This window comes from Macaca thibetana, chromosome 7 (assembly GCF_024542745.1).
Source record: "Macaca thibetana thibetana isolate TM-01 chromosome 7, ASM2454274v1, whole genome shotgun sequence".
Lineage (NCBI taxonomy): Eukaryota > Metazoa > Chordata > Mammalia > Primates > Cercopithecidae > Macaca > Macaca thibetana.
Window position 1 is genome coordinate 160,193,939 of NC_065584.1, and position 20,049 is coordinate 160,213,987.

The 20,049-nt window shown below is 41.7% G+C and overlaps 1 protein-coding gene across 4 annotated transcripts in view; it reads right to left on the reverse strand.

Moving 5' to 3' along the window:
• The window catches only part of SIN3A (SIN3 transcription regulator family member A), an 89,958-nt gene that overhangs the window by 45,837 nt on the left and 24,072 nt on the right, over positions 1–20,049 (reverse strand). For all 4 annotated transcript variants that reach the window (XM_050799835.1, XM_050799837.1, XM_050799834.1 and 1 more), the window contains exons 2-4: positions 17,187–17,408; positions 9,542–9,718; positions 794–900 (exon numbers count right to left, since the gene is read on the reverse strand). In XM_050799835.1, the coding sequence (XP_050655792.1) occupies positions 794–900; positions 9,542–9,718; positions 17,187–17,375 (473 nt within the window). In that variant the 5' untranslated portion in view covers positions 17,376–17,408. The remainder of the gene's footprint in view (positions 1–793; positions 901–9,541; positions 9,719–17,186; positions 17,409–20,049) is intronic.

Sequence of the window (20,049 nt, forward strand, 5' to 3'; positions counted from 1 at the left end):
TCACTCAGCCAAAATTTCACTTTCTACTAGGTTTTCTCTAAACAGGAAAACAGATAATCTACGCATTTTAAAATTAACACACAAAGAACTCTGAGACTCAAAGATACTCGGCCACAATTTTTTTTTTTTTTTGAAACAGAGTCTCATTCTGTTGCCCAGACTGGAATGCAGTAGCGTAATCTTGGCACACTACGGCCTCCGCCTCCCAGGTTCAAGCAATTCTCCTGCCTCAGCCTCCCATGTAGCTGGGATTACAGGCACCCACTACCATGCCCCGCTAATTTTTGTAGTGGTCAAAATTCTGAACAGAATATATGTTCATGGTAATAATCCTACCAAGCAGATACTCAGACAATACCTAGAAAGCGACATATCCCAAACAAGATCCACTCTTTGATATATCAGTATATATCATTTCAGCACAAATCTACATTGTTCAGATGAGTTACAACAGTGAACCATGAGTACAACAGTTTACAACAGTGAACCATGCCAGAATATAAGGGTATCTAAATCAATTCAGAAACCAAGTAGCCTAAATCACTACCAGTGCTACTTCCCTGATTGAGATAAAGCACTGAAAAACTTTAGTTAACAAAAATTTACCAGTAAGGATAAAACAGTCTAGTGGCCATAATTTCCATCAATAAAGGAATGCATAAAATAAAGGCATGATTTTGAAAATTCAGCCGCAGAAAGGAGCATCCTTTATCTTCCAGTAAATAAACTATCTTCTCCTTTCCAAAATCAATATGCCAGATACAAAGCTTGAGTACAATCACACATCTTTTACCTCTGAGATTTAAATTCCTTCATGATGTCAAGGAAATCATTGTAGACCTGAGGCTGACTACCAAATTGCAGCTTCACCTGGTCAAGATAAGACAGCGCATCCTCCACCTGAGGCAGGGATAAATATCAAGGTTATAAAAAGAAAGTAAACTCACAATTACAAAAAAAAAAATTATTTATGCCTAAGTATGCTTAACACAGTAAATAAAATAAAAATATATTAAATATATACTTAAAAGTTAGTATAGATGTCAGTAATAAACTCAAGCTTAAAATAATAATCAACTCATAAAATCTGTAGCCTTGCCTTGGATAATTTTGAACAGAATGATCAGTAAAGAATAATTACAATGATATGTCATTTATTCATTAATTCATTTCACAAATATCTACTAAACTGCAACATGCCAGGCCCAATGTGAGTACCAAGGATTCAATGACAAATAATTTGTAGCCCCTCGTCTACAGACGTTTGTTTGTATGTAGTCAGGAATCATAACACAGCGGGTAACCCAGTAACACTCAATGCCTGGAGATGACATGGGAAGGACACGTCTTCCCCACCAAAAAAAGTGAGGCTTCCCTAGGAGGTAATATATAAACTGAGACCTAAAGATGAGTATAAGCTAGCAAAAGTAAAGACCAGTGAAAAAAAACAAAGGCAGCAGCATGGGCAAAATCCTAGACAGGATACGATATGGGATATTTAGAAATCTGAAAAGTTTAGTTTGGCTGGAGGATCTGTAGTGAAGAGGAGCACTGGAAGGAAAAGTAACAAGATGAGACAGAAAAAAAAGCAGGATCTAGATTCTGAAAGGACTTGTAAATCTTGTGAAAAAGCAATTTAGATTTTTATCATCTGCATTTTCGTGTATGCAATTCGACTGCAGTGTTGAGAAAAAATTGGCACAAGAGCAGAAAAGACTGAAAGGAGGTAGGAAGACCAGTTATGCTACAAGAATAACTGAACAACTCATGTGAAAACAGTGGCTTGAATTATAGTACTGGCCCAGAACAAGAGAGACAACTGCATAGATAAAACAGCTTGTTGGGTAGCAGAAGTGACAGGATTGGGTAACTGACTGAATAGGGGAGCTAAGGGAGAGCCAGCATTCAAAAGTGATCCACCACAGAGCACTGTGAGGAAGAAGAGGCCAGAGTGACTATCGGACCAATCAAAGCTCACATGCCACTGCATCCTGCACCCAGCACTTACATCCTTCCGCATCACCACCACACCCAAGAGAACGCCTGAAGGGGATGCCAAAGGAGATACAGCCAAGGTGAACAACGACCCAGAGAAGATCTGCAACGTTGTCTGTTAAACCTGCTCCTCCAAAGCCAGAGCCCAACACTAAAAAGGCCCCTGCAGGCCGGGCGCGGTGGCTCACACCTGTAATCCCAGCACTTTTGGAGGCAGAGGCGGGAGGCTCATCTGAGGTCAGGAGTTCAAGAGCAGCCTGACCAACATGGAGAAACCCATCTCTACTAAAAATACAAAAATTAGCCAGGCATGGTGGTGCATATCTGTAATGCCAACTACTTGGGAGGCCGAGGCAAGGGAATCACTTGAACCCGGGAGGTGGAGGTTGTGGTGAGTCGAGATCATGCCATTGCACATCAGCCTGGGCAAGAGTGAAATTCGGTCTCAAAAAAAAAAAAAAAAAAAGTTCCCTGCAAAGGAGAGCGAGGAGGTACCCAAAGGGAAAAAGGAAAATGCTGACACTGGCAGGGAAGGGATTAACCTTGCAGAAAATGGAGATGCCAAAACAGACCAGGCACAGAAAGCTGAAGGTACTGGAGATGCCAAGTGAAATGTGTGCATTTTTGGTAACTGTGTACTTCTAGTAACCATAAAATTTGAACTATAAAGTTATGAAGTTTGTAAATTTTCTTTTTTTTTTTTTTTTTTTTTTTGAGACGGAGTCTCGCTCTGTCGCCCAGGCTGGAGTGCAGTGGCGCGATCTCGGCTCACTGCAAGCTCCGCCTCCCGGGTTCACGCCATTCTCCTGCCTCAGCCTCCCGAGTAGCTGGGACTACAGGCGCCCACAACCGCGCCTGGCTAATTTTTTGTATTTTTAGTAGAGACGGGGTTTCACCGTGGTCTCGATCTCCTGACCTTGTGATCCGCCCGCCTGGGCCTCCCAAAGTGCTGGGATTACAGGCGTGAGCCACCGCGCCCGGCCGAAGTTTGTAAATTTCGAAATACCATTGTTTAAATCAAGATTTTTAAAAATGCAGAATTTTGTTTTGCTTTTTCTAAAGCTGTGTTGTTAGCACACAGAACACTTCGTTGTTGTTTTGGAGGGAAGGATCACAGGTCAGTAGAATGCCTTTGAAGCTGGACTGATGTGGGGAAAACACCTTTCCCTTCTAGTTTTGAGAGACTTCCTCTTGGCTTATAGGAGAAGAAATTCCCTGACTTTATTTATGTATTTATGTAGAGATGGAGTTTTGCTATTGTTGCCCAGGCTGGAGTGCAGTGGTGCAATCTCGGATCACTGTAACCTCTGCCTCCCGGGTTCAAGTGATTCTCTTGCCTCAGCCTCCTGAGTAGCTGCGGTTACAGGCGCCCTCCACTATGCCTGGCTAATTTTTGTATTTTTAGTACAGACGGGATTTCACCACATTGGCCAGGCTGGTCTCGAACTCCTGACAAGTGATCCGCCAGTCTCGGGCTCCCAAAGTCCTGGGATTACAGGCATGAGCCACCATACCCAGCCTAGATTCCCTGACTTTTGACACACATGGCCACCTTGGCCCAAACACCTTGTGCGATGGAAAAACAAATTCATTTTTACATCCTGTTCTCCCTTCCCACCTTCACAGACTTAACTCCCCTATACCCAGACACCTGTTGGGACCTAACCCCCAGTAATTGGTTACCAGTGTGTGTCAGGCAGTCAAACTTTCCAGTGATGCCACTGAAATGGCAGCCCTCAAAAGAGCAGTGGTTCCTTTTCTAGACTGTGGATCTTCAGATAAGTCCTGCCATTTTCATTTCACTTCCTGAAAGTCAGGGTCGACTTGTGAAAAGTTGTTAAACAACATGCTAAATGTGAAATGTCAACCTTCACTCTAAACTTGCCCTGTTCAGAGCATCACATGAAGAATTCACTGGGTTTTATAGTGGCTTTTCGTGTTTTTTTCGGTAGTTCATTGTTAAGGATTGTCCATGTCCTGCCTGAAATACCATGACTGTTTATGGAAAGTATCTTTAAAGCCAGATACAGTTTGGCCTGGGGAGAAAAAAAAGTGACCTATCACAAAGAAGAACAGGTTGGAAAGGTCAAGCTATGAGTCTGATTTAGGACAGAGACACCCAAAAGAAATCCCCACTAGGTGTTTCCTATTTACTCTGAGATGAGTAAGTTTTTTTGGTGGTTTAATTGAAGCCTAAATATTTAAAATTATACAAAATAACAGGTTTAAGAAATTTCAGGAATAAACATTTGATGTGATTTAAGCCAGTCTTTTTCTTTTTTTTTGAGATGGGAGTCTCGCTTTGTCTCCCAGGCTGGAGTGTAATGGTGCAATCTCGGATCACTGCAACTTCTGCCTCCTAGGTTCAAGTGATTCTCCTGTCTCAGCCTCCTGAGTAGCTGGGATTCCAGGCTCATGTCACCACATCCAACTAATTTTTTTTGTATTTTTAGTAGAGATGGGATTTCACCATGTTGGCCAGGCTGGTCTTGAACTCCTGACCTCAACTGATCCGCCCACCTTAGCCTCCCAATGTGCTAGGATTACACGCGTGAGCCACCACACCTGGCTAGGCATTGATAGTCTTTTGATTTGTTGCAAAATGGAACACTTACGTTCAAATCAATCAGTAATTGGTGCTATGGTCTGAATGTGTCCCGCAAAATTCTTACATGGAAACTTAATCACCAATATGATGATATTAAGAAGTGAGGCCTTCAGAAAGTGATTGTGGAGCCCTCATGAATGGGATTAGGGACCTTATAAAAGGGCTGGAGTGAACCAGTGTTGGTCCCTTTGGCCCTTCTCCCTTCCACAGTGTTAGGACACAGCTTTCAGGCACCATCTTGGAAACAAGAGTTCAGGCCCTCACCAGACACCAAACCGGCACCTTGATTTTATTTTATTATTTTATTTCATTATTTATTTTATTTTTTGAGATGAAGTCTTGCTCTTGTCACCCAGGTTGGAGTGCAAAGGTGCGATATCAGCTCAATGTAACCTCTGCCTCCCGGGTTCAAGCGATTGTCCTGCCTCAGCCTCCTGAGTAGCTGGGATTACAGGCGCCTGCCACCACACCTGGCTCAGGTGTGAAGCTGAATTTTTCTACTAAAAATTTTCGTATTTTTAGTAGAGACGGGGTTTCACCATGTTGGCCAGGCTGGTCTCAATCTCCTGACCTCGTGATCCGCCCCCTCGGCCTCCCAAAGTGCTGGGATTACAACAGGCGTAAGCCACCACGTCCGGCCTATTTATTTATTTTGAGACATGGTCTCACTCTGTCACCCAGGCTGGAGTGCAGTGGTATAATCTCAGCTCACTGCAACCTCCGCCTCCTGGGTTCAAGCGCTTCTCGTGCCTCAGCCTCCAGGAGTAGATGGGATTACAGGTATCTGCCACCATGCCCGCCTTATTTTTTTGTATTTTCAGTAGAGACAGGGTTTTACCACGTTGGCCAGGTTGGTCTTGAACTCCTGACCTCAAATGATCTGCCCACTTCAGCCTCCCAAAGGGCTGGGATTATAGGGGTGAGCCACCGTGCCCGGCCAGCACCTTGATTTTAGATTTCCCAGCCCTCAGAACTTCTCCAGAACTGTGAGAAATAAAATTCTATTATTTAGAAATAGATTATCTAGTCTCAGGTATTTTGTTATAGCAGCACTAATGGATTGAGACAAATAGCTTTTTTTTTTTTCTTTTTGAGACGGAGTCTTGCTCTGTTGCCCAGGCTGGAGTGCAGTGGCACTTTCTCAGCTCACTGCAAACTTCATACCACTCTCCTGCCTCAGGCTCCCAAGTAGCTGGGACTACAGGCGCCTGCCACCATGCCCGGCTAACTTTTTTTGTATTTTCAGTAGAGATGGGTTTCACTGTGGTAGCCAGGATGATCTCAATCTCCTGACCTCGTGATCCACCCGCGTTGGCCTCTTAAAGTGCTAGGATTACAGGCATAAGCCACCATGCCTGACCCCAAGACAAACGGCTCTTTAAGAGTTCTTCAGAGTTCCATTATGGCCATGGGTTAATCAGTGTTTCAGTGTTGCTAGAAATCAGATTGTATACTTGGTCAATACCCACTTGTTTGATGGTTAGTTTTTCTATACAAATATTATGACAATTTCTGTTGAAATTCAATGGACTATTTTAATTCATATTCTGAACTTTCCATACTAAAATATTTCATTAATGACCAAGTTAAGTGAACACAAAATGCAGTAAGTTTGCAAAAGGAACCAAGACTTTGGAAGATATTTAAGAAAAGGATGCATCAATACACAACAAAAGAAGAGTTATCAGTAAGATATGGTATGGTATAAGGTAACTACTGCAGAGAAGGAAAAAAGTACAGAAACCCAAAAGAAAGCAATTATGTGTGATAGGTGTATGTCTAAAACAGAAAGGTACTGAAAGTCACAACAAACCGCTGTTTAAAAACTAGTTCTAGGCCGGGTGCGGTGGCTCACACCTGTAATCCTAGCACTCTGGGAGGCCAAGGAGGGTGGATGCCTTGAGGCCAGGAGTTTGAGAGCAACCTGGCTAACATGTCAAGACCCGTCTCTAGTAAAAAAAAAAAATACAAATATTAGGTGTGGTGGTGCACGCCTGTAATCCCAGCTATTTGGGAGACTGAGACATGAGAATCACTTGAGCCCAGGCGGGGGAGGGTACAGTGAGTTGAGATGGCGCCACTGCACTACAGCCTGGGCAACAGAGTAAGACTGTCTCAAGAAAAAAAAGGTAAAATAGAAGTTATAGAATAACCCTATGCTTTAAACACCCTGCATGACACTCACATAATAAATAAGACACCTACAAGTAAGAATAGTGAGGAAATTATCTCATCACCCAAAGCATAGTCCAACTCTTATATAAACTCTCTTTAAATGCATGTATACAGTTCTAGGAAGCACAACTTAAAAAAAAAAAAATTGGATGTAGTTATTTAGAAGCTACAGATTTAAGGAAGCACTTGGGGAGACCCTTAGACTCTGCTGATAAAGTTTCATAGCTCACTTGAACAGGGATTTACTATTAAGGCCCTGAATCTCCTGAAGTCCACAATCTTGTTGGAGAGAAAAACACAAGCAACTATAAAGAGAACCTGCTAAACATGTACCAAATATCACTGCTGCTGACATTCAATAACTAAATAACACCAAACATGCCTCAAATCGCTCAAATCCCTTCTTGTCACCACCAATCTACCAAAGACAAAAAAAAAAATAGACAATGTTGAGGCTTGAAATAATGTGTAAGCATTCTCACTGAACGTTTTTCTTTCTTTCTTTTTTTTTTTTTTTTTTGAGATGGAGTTTCGCTCTTGTCACCCAGACTCGAGTATAGTGGTATGATCTTGGCTCACTGCAACCTCTGCCTCCTGGCTTCAATCAATCCTCCTGCCTCAACCTCCTGAGTAGCTGGGATTACAGGCATGCGCCACCATGCTGGCTCATTTTGTATTTTTAGTAGAGGCGTGGTTTCACCACATTGGTCAGGCTGGTCTTGAACTCCTGACCTCAGGTGATTCACCCACCTCGGGCTCCTAAAGTGCTGGGATTACAGGTGTAAGGCACCAGGCCCGGCCTACAATATTGTGGAATATAAATGACTTATTGAAGTTGATTCAAATGCTTGTAATGCATTTTAAGACCGATCCAAAAATGACAGGCAATGTAGGAATACTGGGTTAAATTACATGGAGGTACAAGAAGCATTTTACCTCTCCTCATTAGAAAGGAAATTGAACAAGTTATTTTATGTAGGAATATAGTCAAGAGCTTGTGACTAAAAGAACACAGCAAGAAATCCTAACTCTATCCATGACTCACTCTATAACCCCAAATCCAAAACCCTTCCTTGTTTCCTTGCCAGTTTCCGTAAAGCAAACAAAACATAATCCATATACTTATACCAAAGAGTCCTGTGAGGAAGGTGGGTAAAAACTGGTGTTGTGCTTTGATAGGGCTGATTGAAAAAGGCTATAGAAATAAATATGTTTTTGTTAGTTTAATAAGCAAGTTTATAAGCTATTTTGCAACATTAAAGCATATCTACTGTCATAGAGTGTTAATACAGAATTAAATCACATGCAACCAAGTTTTTAAAAAAATATTCTCAGGACTTAGTAAAGTGCTAAGCCCACAGCAATAATACATTTTGGTACACAGTCATCACTCTACAAGAGACCGAAAATGTTTTAAAGAAAACACCAATATTCCTTATACACATTTTCCCAAAGACAGAATTCAGAGTGAAGCTTCAGGCCTAAAAAATCTGTACTCTCTTTAAAAGGCTATGCATTAGTCAATATTATGTAAGCCAACAGAGAGAGTAAATTTTACAAAATTACTCTAAATCACTTAGCTTTGCTGTACTTTATAACATTTATGTAGCATTTAATATTCTTAGGCCAATATTAAACAAGTTCCCAAGAATCCACACCAATGAGGGCAGGGATCATGAAGAACTAAAGTAAGTACCAGGGAAAACAGAAGAAAGAACCATTTGCTGCATATGGATGTGTCCTTAGAGGGTTTATTTCTCATTCCTGCCTGCAAGCAACATAAGTAGGCTGCCATAACCAAATGAAGAGTTAACATCTCTTCAGAGTTCCATCATTTATTATTTCCTGAACTTAATTTTATATAAACGTAAAATCAGAAAAATTGAAACCTGAACACTTGCTGCAACAATCACATATTTTGAAAAGTAATATTCAAGTGGTCAGAGATACAAGGTTAGCTGGGAACACAAGCTTCACTTCTCCAGGGATGCCCTATGAATTTCAAAGCACTAAAAACCTACCACACATACTCAGCGGAAAATATGAAAACACTGATAATTCATTCACAGTTATAGTTTTCCCTAAACTTTATCAAGATTCCCCCCAAAAAGGAGCATGTGTTTACTAAGGATGGACTTGATGATGTGAGTCAATTCAGCTATTCATAAACAGGAATAAAAAGATAAAGGTAATAAGAACATTACAGGCATGAGCTGGGAATAGTGGCTCACACTTGTACTCCCAACACTTTTGAAGGCCAAGGTGGGAGAATCACTTGAGGCCAGTAGTTTGAGACTAGCCTGGGCAACACAGTGAGATCCCCATCTCTGAAACTAAAAATTTAAAAAAAAAAAAATTTAAAAGAATTTTAAAAGATTCAACTGTAAGACATATTACCGGGCCAATTTACTGTACAAACCTGTAGCCAATCATGTATGTGCTCAATAGAGAGTTCAAAAGGAAGCAGTCAAAAAATGAATTTTAAGGTTTATTTTGTATGAAAATGGCCCCACAATCCTGGTAACATTTGAGTGACATGCATTTCATACAGTCCAAAAACATCTGAGTATATTCTTCTCTGGATCAGGCACTGGTGCCAAGATAGGAAACAGAAGCAAATTCTACAAAACAAAAACAGTAAAACTTGTGATTCGACAGCTAGTATCTCAGGTTAGAAGTTGTACCGCCACAACCGACAAGCTGCAGCCAGTATTTCCTGCTAAAGATAAACTTTTTGACCCAAGAAAAAGAGCTGAATACCACCTTCAGCCTCTGAAATTGCTGCTGTCCTTGCACTGGTGCAACTGGTGGGGCTGGATGAGCGTGACTCTGGACCACCTGGCCTCCATGGGGTTGCACAGCTGTTGGGTGATGATGGCTGCTATGAACTGCTGCTATGGTGGGCCCATGACTGCCGGAGCTCTGTGGCATGGCTGAAACCTGGGGTGAACAGAATACAGACAGGAAACTTCAAGGCTTGTATATTCTTCCCCAAATGTGTCTAAATAACTAACACAAATGTACAAAGATAATTAATTGGAAACCCAAATTTCTGCTGGGCATGATGGCTCACACCTATCTCACCTACATGGGAAGATGGCCTGAACTCAGGAGTTCAAGGCTACAGTGAGCTATGATCATGCCACTGCACTCCAGCTTGCGCCACAGAGTGAGACCACGTCTCTAAAAAGAGAAAAGAAAGCCTGGGCAACATAGTGAGACACCATCTCCACAAAAAATGAAAACTTGGCCAGGCGTGGTGACATGCACCTGTGGTCTCACCTACTCTAGAGGCTAAAGGAGGATTGCTTGAGTCCAGGAGTTCAAGGCCGCAGTGAGCTGTGATCACACCACTGCTCTCTAGCCCGGGTGACAGAATGAGACCCTGTCTCTAAAAAAAAAAAAAAAACAAAAAAAAAAAACAAAAAACAACAAAGAAAAGAAAAAGCAGGAAACCCAAATTTTCCACAAAAGGAACTGGTTAAATACATTACAGCCCACCCAAGTTATAACCAAATTACTTGTAGCTATTAAAAATTATATAGTTTAGCTGGGAACAGTGGCTCACACCCGTAACCAGCACTTTGGGAGGCCCAGACAGAAGGTTCACTCGAGTCCAGGAGCTCGAGACCAGCCTGGCAAACGTGGCAAGACCCCGTCTACTAAAAATACCAAAAAAATTAGCTGGATATGGTAACACGCATCTGTAATCTCAGCTACTGGGAGGCTGAGGCATGGAAATCACTTGAACCTGGGAGGTGGAGGTTGCAGTCAGCTGAGATCACGCCACTGCATTCCAGCCTAGAAAACAGAGCAAGACTCTGTCTCCAAAAAGAAGAAGAAAAAAAAAATTATATAGTTTATCTCAAACTGTCTGTGGTAAAGAATGAATGTTTTTCTTAAAGTTCCAATCCATCAGGGACCACAACTTTTATAAAAATCCAGTAAAAACAAATTACTATGAAAGTGAAAATAAAAAATACACAAACCCCCCAGGCGTGGTGGTTCATGCCTGTAATCCCAGCACTTTGGGAGGCCGAGGCGGGTGCATCACCTGAGGTTGGGAGTTCTTGAGACCACCCTGACCAACATGGAAAAACCCTGTCTCTACTGAAAATACAAAATTAGATGGGCGTGGTGGCGCATGCCTGTAATCCCAGCTACTCAGGAGGCTGAGGCAGAATTGCTTGAACCAGGGAGGTGGAGGCTGCAGTGAGCCGATATCACGCCATCACACTTCAGCCTGGGCAACAAGAGTGAAACTCCATCTCAAAAAAACAAAACAACAACAACAACAAAAAAAACATAAACTCGTAATTTTTTTTTCTTGCCTTTTTATTGAGACAGGGTCCCGTTCTCTCACCCAGCCTGGAGTGCAGTGGTACAATCATGGCTCACTGTAGCCTTGACCTCCCCAGGATCAGATGATCCTCCCATCCCAGCTTCCCAAGTAGCTGGGACTACAGGCATGTACCACCATGCCTGGTTAACTGTCGTACTTTTTGTAGAAACAGGGTTTCACCATGCTGCCCAGGCTGGTCTCGAACTCTTGGGTATGGAGTCCACCTGCCTTGGCCTCCCAAAGTGCTGGGGTTATAGACATAGGCCACTGTGCCCAGACTGTAACTTTCATTACTGGATTTTACAAATAAAAAATGATCATGTCCAATTGCTAGAATAGTTTCTAAACACTCTCAATTTCTATACTTATGCCATTATGAACTCGTAACAAAGGATACAGATTAGCCATTTGTAAGCCACACTTTCAACAGTGATATAGAGATATATTTGATATGAAAAAAAAGTTCATAATCCACAAGTTGAATGTATTCATGTACTGTATATAGAATTAAACTTTTAAATAGTTTTTTTTTTTTTTTTTTTTTTTGAGACGGAGTCTCACTCTGTGGCCCAGGCTGGAGTGCAGTGGCCAGATCTCAGCTCACTGCAAGCTCCGCCTTCCGGGTTTACGCCATTCTCCTGCCTCAGCCTCCCGAGCAGCTGGGACTACAGGCGCCCGCCACCTCGCCCGGCTAGTTTTTTGTATTTTTTTAGTAGAGACGGGGTTTCACCGTGTTAGCCAGGATGGTCTCGATCTCCTGACCCCGTGATCCGCCCGACTCGGCCTCCCAAAGTGCTGGGATTACAGGCTTGAGCTACCGCGCCCGGCCTTTTAAATAGTTTTTTAACGCACATTACACTGGGTGACAGAGGAAGACCCTGTCTCAAAAAAATAATAAAAGCACATTACAAAGCGGTATGATAAAAAGATTTTAAACCTTAGACAACTAATATATAGCAAAATGTTAGCATTTAATCTTGTGGTTACAGAATTAAAGATGACTCTTACTTTGTTTCTTTTTGTTTTTTTGTTTTTGAGACAGTATAGCTCTGTCGCCCAGGCTGGAGTGCAGTAGCACAATCTCGGCTCACTGCAACCTCTGTCTCCCAGGTTCAAGTGATTCTCCTGCCTTAGCCTCCTGAGTAGCTAGGATTACAGGTGCCTGCCACCACACCCGGCTAATTTTTGTATTTTTAGTAGAGACGGGGTTTCACCATGTTGGTCAGACTGGTGTCGAACTCCTGACCTCAAATGATCTACCTGTCTTGGGCTCCCAAAGTGCTGGGCTTACAGGTATGAGCTACCGTGCCCAACCTACTTTGCTTATTTTGCTTATCTTGATTTGCTATGAGCATTATATCTAATGTAAAATAAATTTTTTACCCAAATTGTTGATGGTTTGGCCTCAAACAAATGTCTTTTCTATTCTTTTATCTCAATCTTTCTCTTGTCCTCTTATAAGTTTGAGGAAATAAAAGCCAAAACCACTTTCCTTCTATATCTATTGCAAGAAGTACTATAAAACATTTTCAGAACTTTTTTCCTTTTTCAGAACTGTTGATCACCACAGAAGACAACAATCTGTCCAAATGCCTGAATGCCCCGTCCCCAAAATACGGAGACTAAATAACATGAAACTTTCTTTCTCTCAACAATGTTAAGTTTTATACCACAATTTAAAGAGAGAATAAAACTTTTTTTCAAATCCTCACATTTATAAAAATTATCCTGGAGGTAGATGAAGAAATGAGAGAGAGGGAGAAACCAAGTGACTATGCATAAATCCACAGAAACGATACAAGGCATATTAAGAGTAAAAAGAAACTATTTAGACAATTCTAAAAGCTCTAATGTACCTCAAAGATGGGCTATTATTCTGAGCTTCTATATTCCAGTATGCATGTTTTTTACAGGGTTTACAGGCTTTTACTAGACTGACTTATACAAGCACATTCTAGTTTCCATTCAGAAGAAATGCAACTATCCCATATGTAGAAAATAGTCATTAACCTGTTTAGATAATGAAAGTAATCACCCAAGGTAAACAAGCAACTTTCTTTTCTTCCAAGTCCTAAAAGATGCCATCTGTTGGCAGCCTTCTGACTGCTGCCCCAGCCCCACAGGAAGGGATCAGACTGCTTCAAGGGGACTCCTGAGGAAGAGTGATGCCTCAGGAATCACCATTTCCTACTTCAGCTGCATTTCCTCTTCTTTGTATTTTTATACTAAATTCCTAGAAATGGAAATGCCAGGTCAAAAACTAACAAAATAATCTGACACAAACTGCCAAATTGTTTTTAAAAAACATTACCTCAGTTTATGGGTACCCCAGTACCCATATATTTTTAAGGTCACTAACAAATGAGGTTGAAGGCCTCTCCAGACCAGTTATATGTTAAAGTAGAAAGATATCCACTATATATTAAATGAAAAGAGCAAACAGCAGACCAGTATGTAAGGTATGATCCAAATTGTACAAAAAGAAAAATGGAAAGGCCAGGCAAGGTGGCTCATGCCTGTAATCCCAGCACTTATTGGGAGGCCGAGGCGGGCAGATCACTTGAGTACAGGAGTTCAAGACCAGCCTGGGAAACATGGCAAAACCCCGTCCCTACAGAAAAAATACAAAAATTAGCCAGGTGTGGTGGCATGCATCTGTAGTCCCAACTACTTGGGAGACTGAGGTGCGAGGATTGCTTGAGCCCAGGAGATGAAGGGTGCAGTGAGCTGAGATCATGCCATAGCATTCCAGCCTGGGTGAGAGTGTGACTCTCTCTCAAAGAAAAAAAAAAAAAAAAAAAAAAGGTAAATTTAGATAGCTAGATAGATTGATATACATATGCTTGTATATGCATACAAAACTGGATACCCAAGAAATTCACCAGTGGGAGAAAATCTGACGCATGACAGAAAAAAGTCATTTTGTATCTTTTTTAAAAAAAAATCAAAGTGTGGCAGGGCACAGAGGCTCACGCCTATAACCCCAGCACTTGGGGAGGCCAAGGCGGACAGATCACTTGAAACCAGAAGTTTAAGACCAGCCTGGCCAACATGGCAAAACCCTGTCTCTACTAAAAATACAAAAATTAGCCAGGCATGGTGGTGTGCGCCTGTAATCCCAGCTACTCAAGAGGCTGGGGCACGAGAATCACTTGAACCTCAGAGCCAGAGGTTGCAGTGAGCCAAGATCATGCCACTGCACTCCAGCTGGGGCGACAGAGCGAGACACCATCTCAAAAAAATAAAATAAGGTCGGGTACAGTGGCTCACGCCTATAATCCCAGCACTTTGGAAGGCAGACACAGGCGGATCACCGGAGGTCGAGACCAGCCTGGCCAGCATAGCGAAACCCCATCTCTACTAAAAATACAAAAATTAGCTGGGTGTGGTGGTGCACGCCTGTAATCCCAGCTGCTCGGGAGGCTGAGGCAAGAGAATTGCTTCAACCTAGGAGGCAGAGGCTGCAGTGAGCCAAGACTGCACCATTGCACTCCAGCCTGGGCAACAGACAGAGATTCTGTCTCAAAAAAAATAAAATAAATAAAATAGACTAGGCGTGGTGGCTCATGCCTGTAATCCCGGTACTTTGTAAGGCCAAGAGGAGCGGATCACCTGAAGTCAGGAGTTCAAGACCAGTCTGGCCCACATGGGGAAACCCCATCTCTAGTAAAAATACAAAAAATTAGCCAGGCATGGCAGCAGGTGCATGTAATCCCAGCTACTCGGGAGGCTGAGGCAGGAGAATTGCTTGAGCCCAGGAGGCAGAGGCTGCAGTGGGCCGAGATCACACCACCGCACTCCAGCCTGGGCAATAAGAGCAAAACTCTGTCTCAAAAAAAAAAAAAAGAAAAAAAAAGAAAAAAAGAAAAGAAAAAATAAAAAAAAAACTGAAGTGATATATTACTTTCACAATAAAAAAGGGCAAAAACCAAATTTCTTCACTTCTACAAAACAGAGTAACAGATGATCAGTGTTGGTCAGGACACAGAACAACAGGAATATACAATGCTTGGGGGAACTTGCTAAAGATGCATATACCCTGTGACACAGCAATCCCTTTCATAGGTACTTGACAAACTCCTGTATGTCCTCAAACCTGCTGACTGGTTTGCAACAGGGTAAGGAGTTTGCACCACAATGTAAATCAGCTATGGCAGACCCTTGAATAACACGAGTTTTTGTTTTGTTTTTAAGGAGACAGGGTCTTGCCCTGTTGTCCAGTCTGAAGTACAGTTGCTTGATCACAGCTCACTGCAGCCTTGACTTCCTGGGCTTGAGCAATCCTCTCACCTCAGTCTCCCAGGTATCTAGGACTACAGACGCACATCACTATGCCTGGCTAATTTTTTATTTATTTTTTAAAATTAATTAATTCTTTCTTTTTGAGACAAGTTCACACTCTGTCACTCATGCTGGGTGCGGTAGCATATTCACTGGAGCCTCAACCTCCCAGGCTCAAATGATCCTCCCACCTCAGCATCCCAAGCAGCTGGGAACACAAGTGTGCACCGTTACGCCCTGCTAATCTTTGTTTATTTTTAGGAGAGATGGGGCTTGCTATCTTGCCCAAGCTGATCTCTAACTCCTTGGCTCAGGCCATCCTCATGCTTCCAACTTCCCCAAGTGTTGGGATTTTGGGTGCAAGCCACTGCACTCAGCAACAACACAAGTCCACTTACACGTGGATTTTCTCCCACCTCTGCCACCCCTGAGATGGCCAGACTAACCCTTCATCTTCTTTCTCCCTCCTCCTCAGCCTACTCAATGTGAAGACAAGGATGAAGACCTTTATGATGATCCACTTCCACTTAATAAACAGTAGATATATTTTCTCTTCCTTACGATTTTCTTAGTATTTTCTTTCTTCTAGATTATTTTAAGAATACAGTATATGACAAATATACAAAATACATGTTAATCAACCATTTATGTTATCGGTAAAGCTTCTGAACAACAACAGGCTATTTGTATTTAAGTTTTGGGGAGTCAAAAATTATACATGGGCCGGACACAGTGGCTCAGACTTGTAATCCCAGCTCTTTGGGAGGCTGAGGCGGGAGGATAGCTTGGGGCCAAGAGTTTAGGACCAGCCTGAGCAATATAGCAACACCTCATCTCTACAAAAATCATAAAAATTAGAAAGGCATGGTGGTGCGCACCTAGTCCTAGCTACTAGGGAGGCTGGGGCACGGGAGGACTGCTTGAGCCCCGGAGTTCGAGGCTGCAGTGAGTCATGATCACACCACTGCACTCCAGCAGGAGCCACAGAGCAAGACCCTATTTCCAAAAAAATAAAAATAAAAAGAAAGAAAAGAAAAAAGTTATACATGTATTTTTGACTGCATGGGGGAGGGGGGCGGTCAGTGCCTCAACTCCCACACTGTCCAAGAGTCAGTCATAGTTCACTATAATGATGTTTAATTCAGCTGTCTTTTAAAAAAATAAATAGCAAAACTGTCTTAATAAGTGCGTTGATTTAAATTCTGGCACAAGCTTCTTATTTTGTCATGAATTGCCAATGAGTGCACTACGAGAATATCAGAATGTTCACAGCAGCACCTTTGTAAAAGCAAAAACCTGGAAACAGCCCAATAGTCCAACGGTAGAATTGACAAATAAATTAAGTATATGCATATAATTTACACTAGAGTGAAAATGGTGGAATTACAGCGATCTATAAAAATGTGAGTTTTTTTAAAAAGTGAGTCAAAGAAGAAAATGTTTCCATTTATATAAAAGTTCAGAAATATCAAAACTAAACAATTATGTTAGTTTTTTTTTTAAGTAAATAAAGTCAAGGGAATGATAAATACAGTTTAGATTAGTGGCTACCTCTGAAGGGAGGGAAAAGAAGGGAGCAGAGTGGGATATGCAGAGAACTTCAAAGGTCATGACAACATTCTTTTTTTTTTATAAATTTGTATGGTGAGTACACAATTTTTTTTTTAACCTTACACATTCTCAACAATTTTTAAATATCTAACAGTATTAAAAAAATGTTTTATAACTGCCTAAAATCACTATTCCTCCTCCCTCATTCTGGTCCCTTGGTTCGCTCCAGCTTACCTGGTAGCTGGGTGTTACAGAGTACTGAATTCCCGTGGCTGACTGCATGGTCTCAGACACTGCTTCATACACAGGAGGGGCAGGGGCAAGCACCCGGTGCTGGTGAGGAAAAGCCTCTGTGCTGCCAGGGATCCGACGCTGCTGGGCTGCATACACCGGTGACTCCTGGTCATCCAAACGCCGCTTCATTCTGCGCTCATGCTCAGGGATGCACTACAAAACCTGCAGAAACCAAAAGCAATAGCATGCAAGTCAATTCTCACTCCAGTATGATGTACGTAACTTAGGACCAGTCACCCAAGTTTAGTAAAAGCCTGACTCCCAGAACTGATCATCTGTTTCATCTTAGTGATGTTTAAGTGTATGTGGGCATACCGCCCAACCACAGTGAACAAGTTATAAATGAAAAACACATTTAAATAACATAGTTTTAATTAATTTGGTACTGTGAAGTTGAAAAATAGGCTCCAATTAAAAAATACAAACACAACCTTTTATCCCATTATTCTCTAGTTTTCTCCTCCAGTGCTATTACTCCTAATATTAATTACATATCCACACACTGCAAAAATATTCAAGCACTTCTTAAATCCTCTCAAAACCTACTACTATAATTGTGGTCTAATTTAAAATTTGTTTCAACAATTAAAATGGTATCATGGAAAGAACACTGTGCCAGGAATGGGAAGACAAAGATTCTAGACTTGCCAATTTAAAATGCTATGTAATTTCAACAAGTTCCCCGTTCTATATGAATTTGTTTCTCCAACTATAAAATAAGAAAGTTGGAACAGATCACGCCTAAGTTTTCTTCTGGTTCTAACAGTTATAAGAAGAGATTCTCTTAGCTTAATAATACCTCTGTAGGAGACAATTTCCTTCCTGCAGGACACAAAAAGTCTATGAACATTTGGCCCAGGAATCTACTTGGGTCTTCGGAGTCTTTCCACATTACTATCACTAACACAAGCGTAACACACCATCAGTGAGAAAGAATGCATCAGCCATCCAAAGAAAAAAGGCCCCACCACTTTTCCAGTCCCCAAAAAATATCTTAAATAAGACACCACTGCTATGGAAAGAAGATAAAAATTACAGTAATAGTGGGAGATTTGGCAAACCACTCCCCTCATCTAAAGTAAAGTACGTTAAAAAAATAATAATAATCTTTACCTAATTCTTAAGACTACCCAAGATCTTTTCTTTATCCTCTGGGAGCACACAAACCCTGAAGGGAAAGTAGTCTTTACAAGGACTCTCCATGGCTGTTTCACCTTTTCTTTGTCCTCACGATAGTCCTCAATCTGGCCGCCACTCTAATCCTTAGATATGAAATCCTGTCTCAGGTTTTTCTCACATTTCACACACCTAAGTGGGACCCTGACACAGCAGCACAACTGATTAATTTGCAAGCTGGCCACTTTTATCTTTCTGTAAACTCGAGCCACAAATACACTCTCTGTGGCCTATATAACTTCAGACTAAGTCTCTCAGCTTTGTGTGTGATAATATGTGGAACTCAGTTAAATGGAGTTGAGAACGTTTCTGACAGTTGCTGATAAGTAATTTAAAATGTCTTAGCTAGTTATGCTTTCCTAGGTTTTTCTAGTACGAAGCATCATGTTTAGCTTAGTATTCCAAAAGCTTTTAGACATATTAAGAGGTTGAGAATATAGATTTATGCATGCTATTTGATATTTGAAGAGCCACTAATCAACTACGAACACTAAACCTCAACGTGCTTTGGGATGAGGAACTGAGTCTAATCATAGGTAGAGTAAAATGTCTTTTTGGCTATTTCTTATATATATATGTTCATGACTTTCAGTGGTTTGGTCTTGGGTTCTGTTGGTTGAAAACTGATGCTTAACTCATCTGAGACTAACCTCTGTAACCAAAAATGAAGTCAATACTTTATAGGCTGGATGCAGTGGCTCACACCTGTAATCCTAGAACTTTGGGAAGCTGAGGCAGGCAGATCACCTAAGGTCAGGAGTTCAGGACCAGCCTGGCCAACACAGTGAAATGGTGTCTCTAGTAAAAATACAAAAATTAGCCAGGCGTGATGGCGCACATCTGTAATCCCTGCTACTTGGGAGGCTAAGGCACGAGAATCGCTTGAATCCAGGAGGCAGAGGCTGCAGTGAGTGGAGGTCCCACCGCTGCACTCCAGCCTGGGCAACAGACTGCAAATCTATCTCAAAACAAAACAAAAACAAAAAACAATTATAGAAATGTTATGATAGGGCAGCACTGGGTTTAAAAAAAAAACTTTATAGGCTGGTCACAGTGGCTCACACCTGTAATCCCAGCACTTCGGGAGGCTGTGGTGGATGGATCACCTGAGGTCAGGAGTTTGAGACCAGCCAGGCCAACATGGTGAAACCCTGTTTCTACTAAAAATACAAAATTAGCCGGGCATGATGGCATGTGCCTGTAATCCCGGCTACTCAGGAGGCTGAGGCAGGAGAATCGCTTGAACCTGGGAGGAGGAGGTTGCAGTGAGCGAGATTGCACCACTACGCTACAGGTTGGGCGACAGAGCGACTCTGTCTCAAAAAACAACAACAACAAAAAAAACTTTATAAATAATAAGCCAAAATCAGATGTGAAGAGCACAGCACGACTATGGAAAAAACACTAGAGTACCTTTTAAGAACTGGATTCTATCGGATGGGAGAATGTTTGAGGGCAAAAAATAAAAACAAACAAAAAAGAACTGGATTCTACTCCAAACTCTATCTACCATGAAGCTTTCTAATTTTGGCCCTATTTTCAAACAGGGGCAAAAGGAGGGGATCAGCCTACATTAGTGATTTCCAAATGCTGGTTTATGAACCATAAGGAAAAAGAAGAAGTGAGC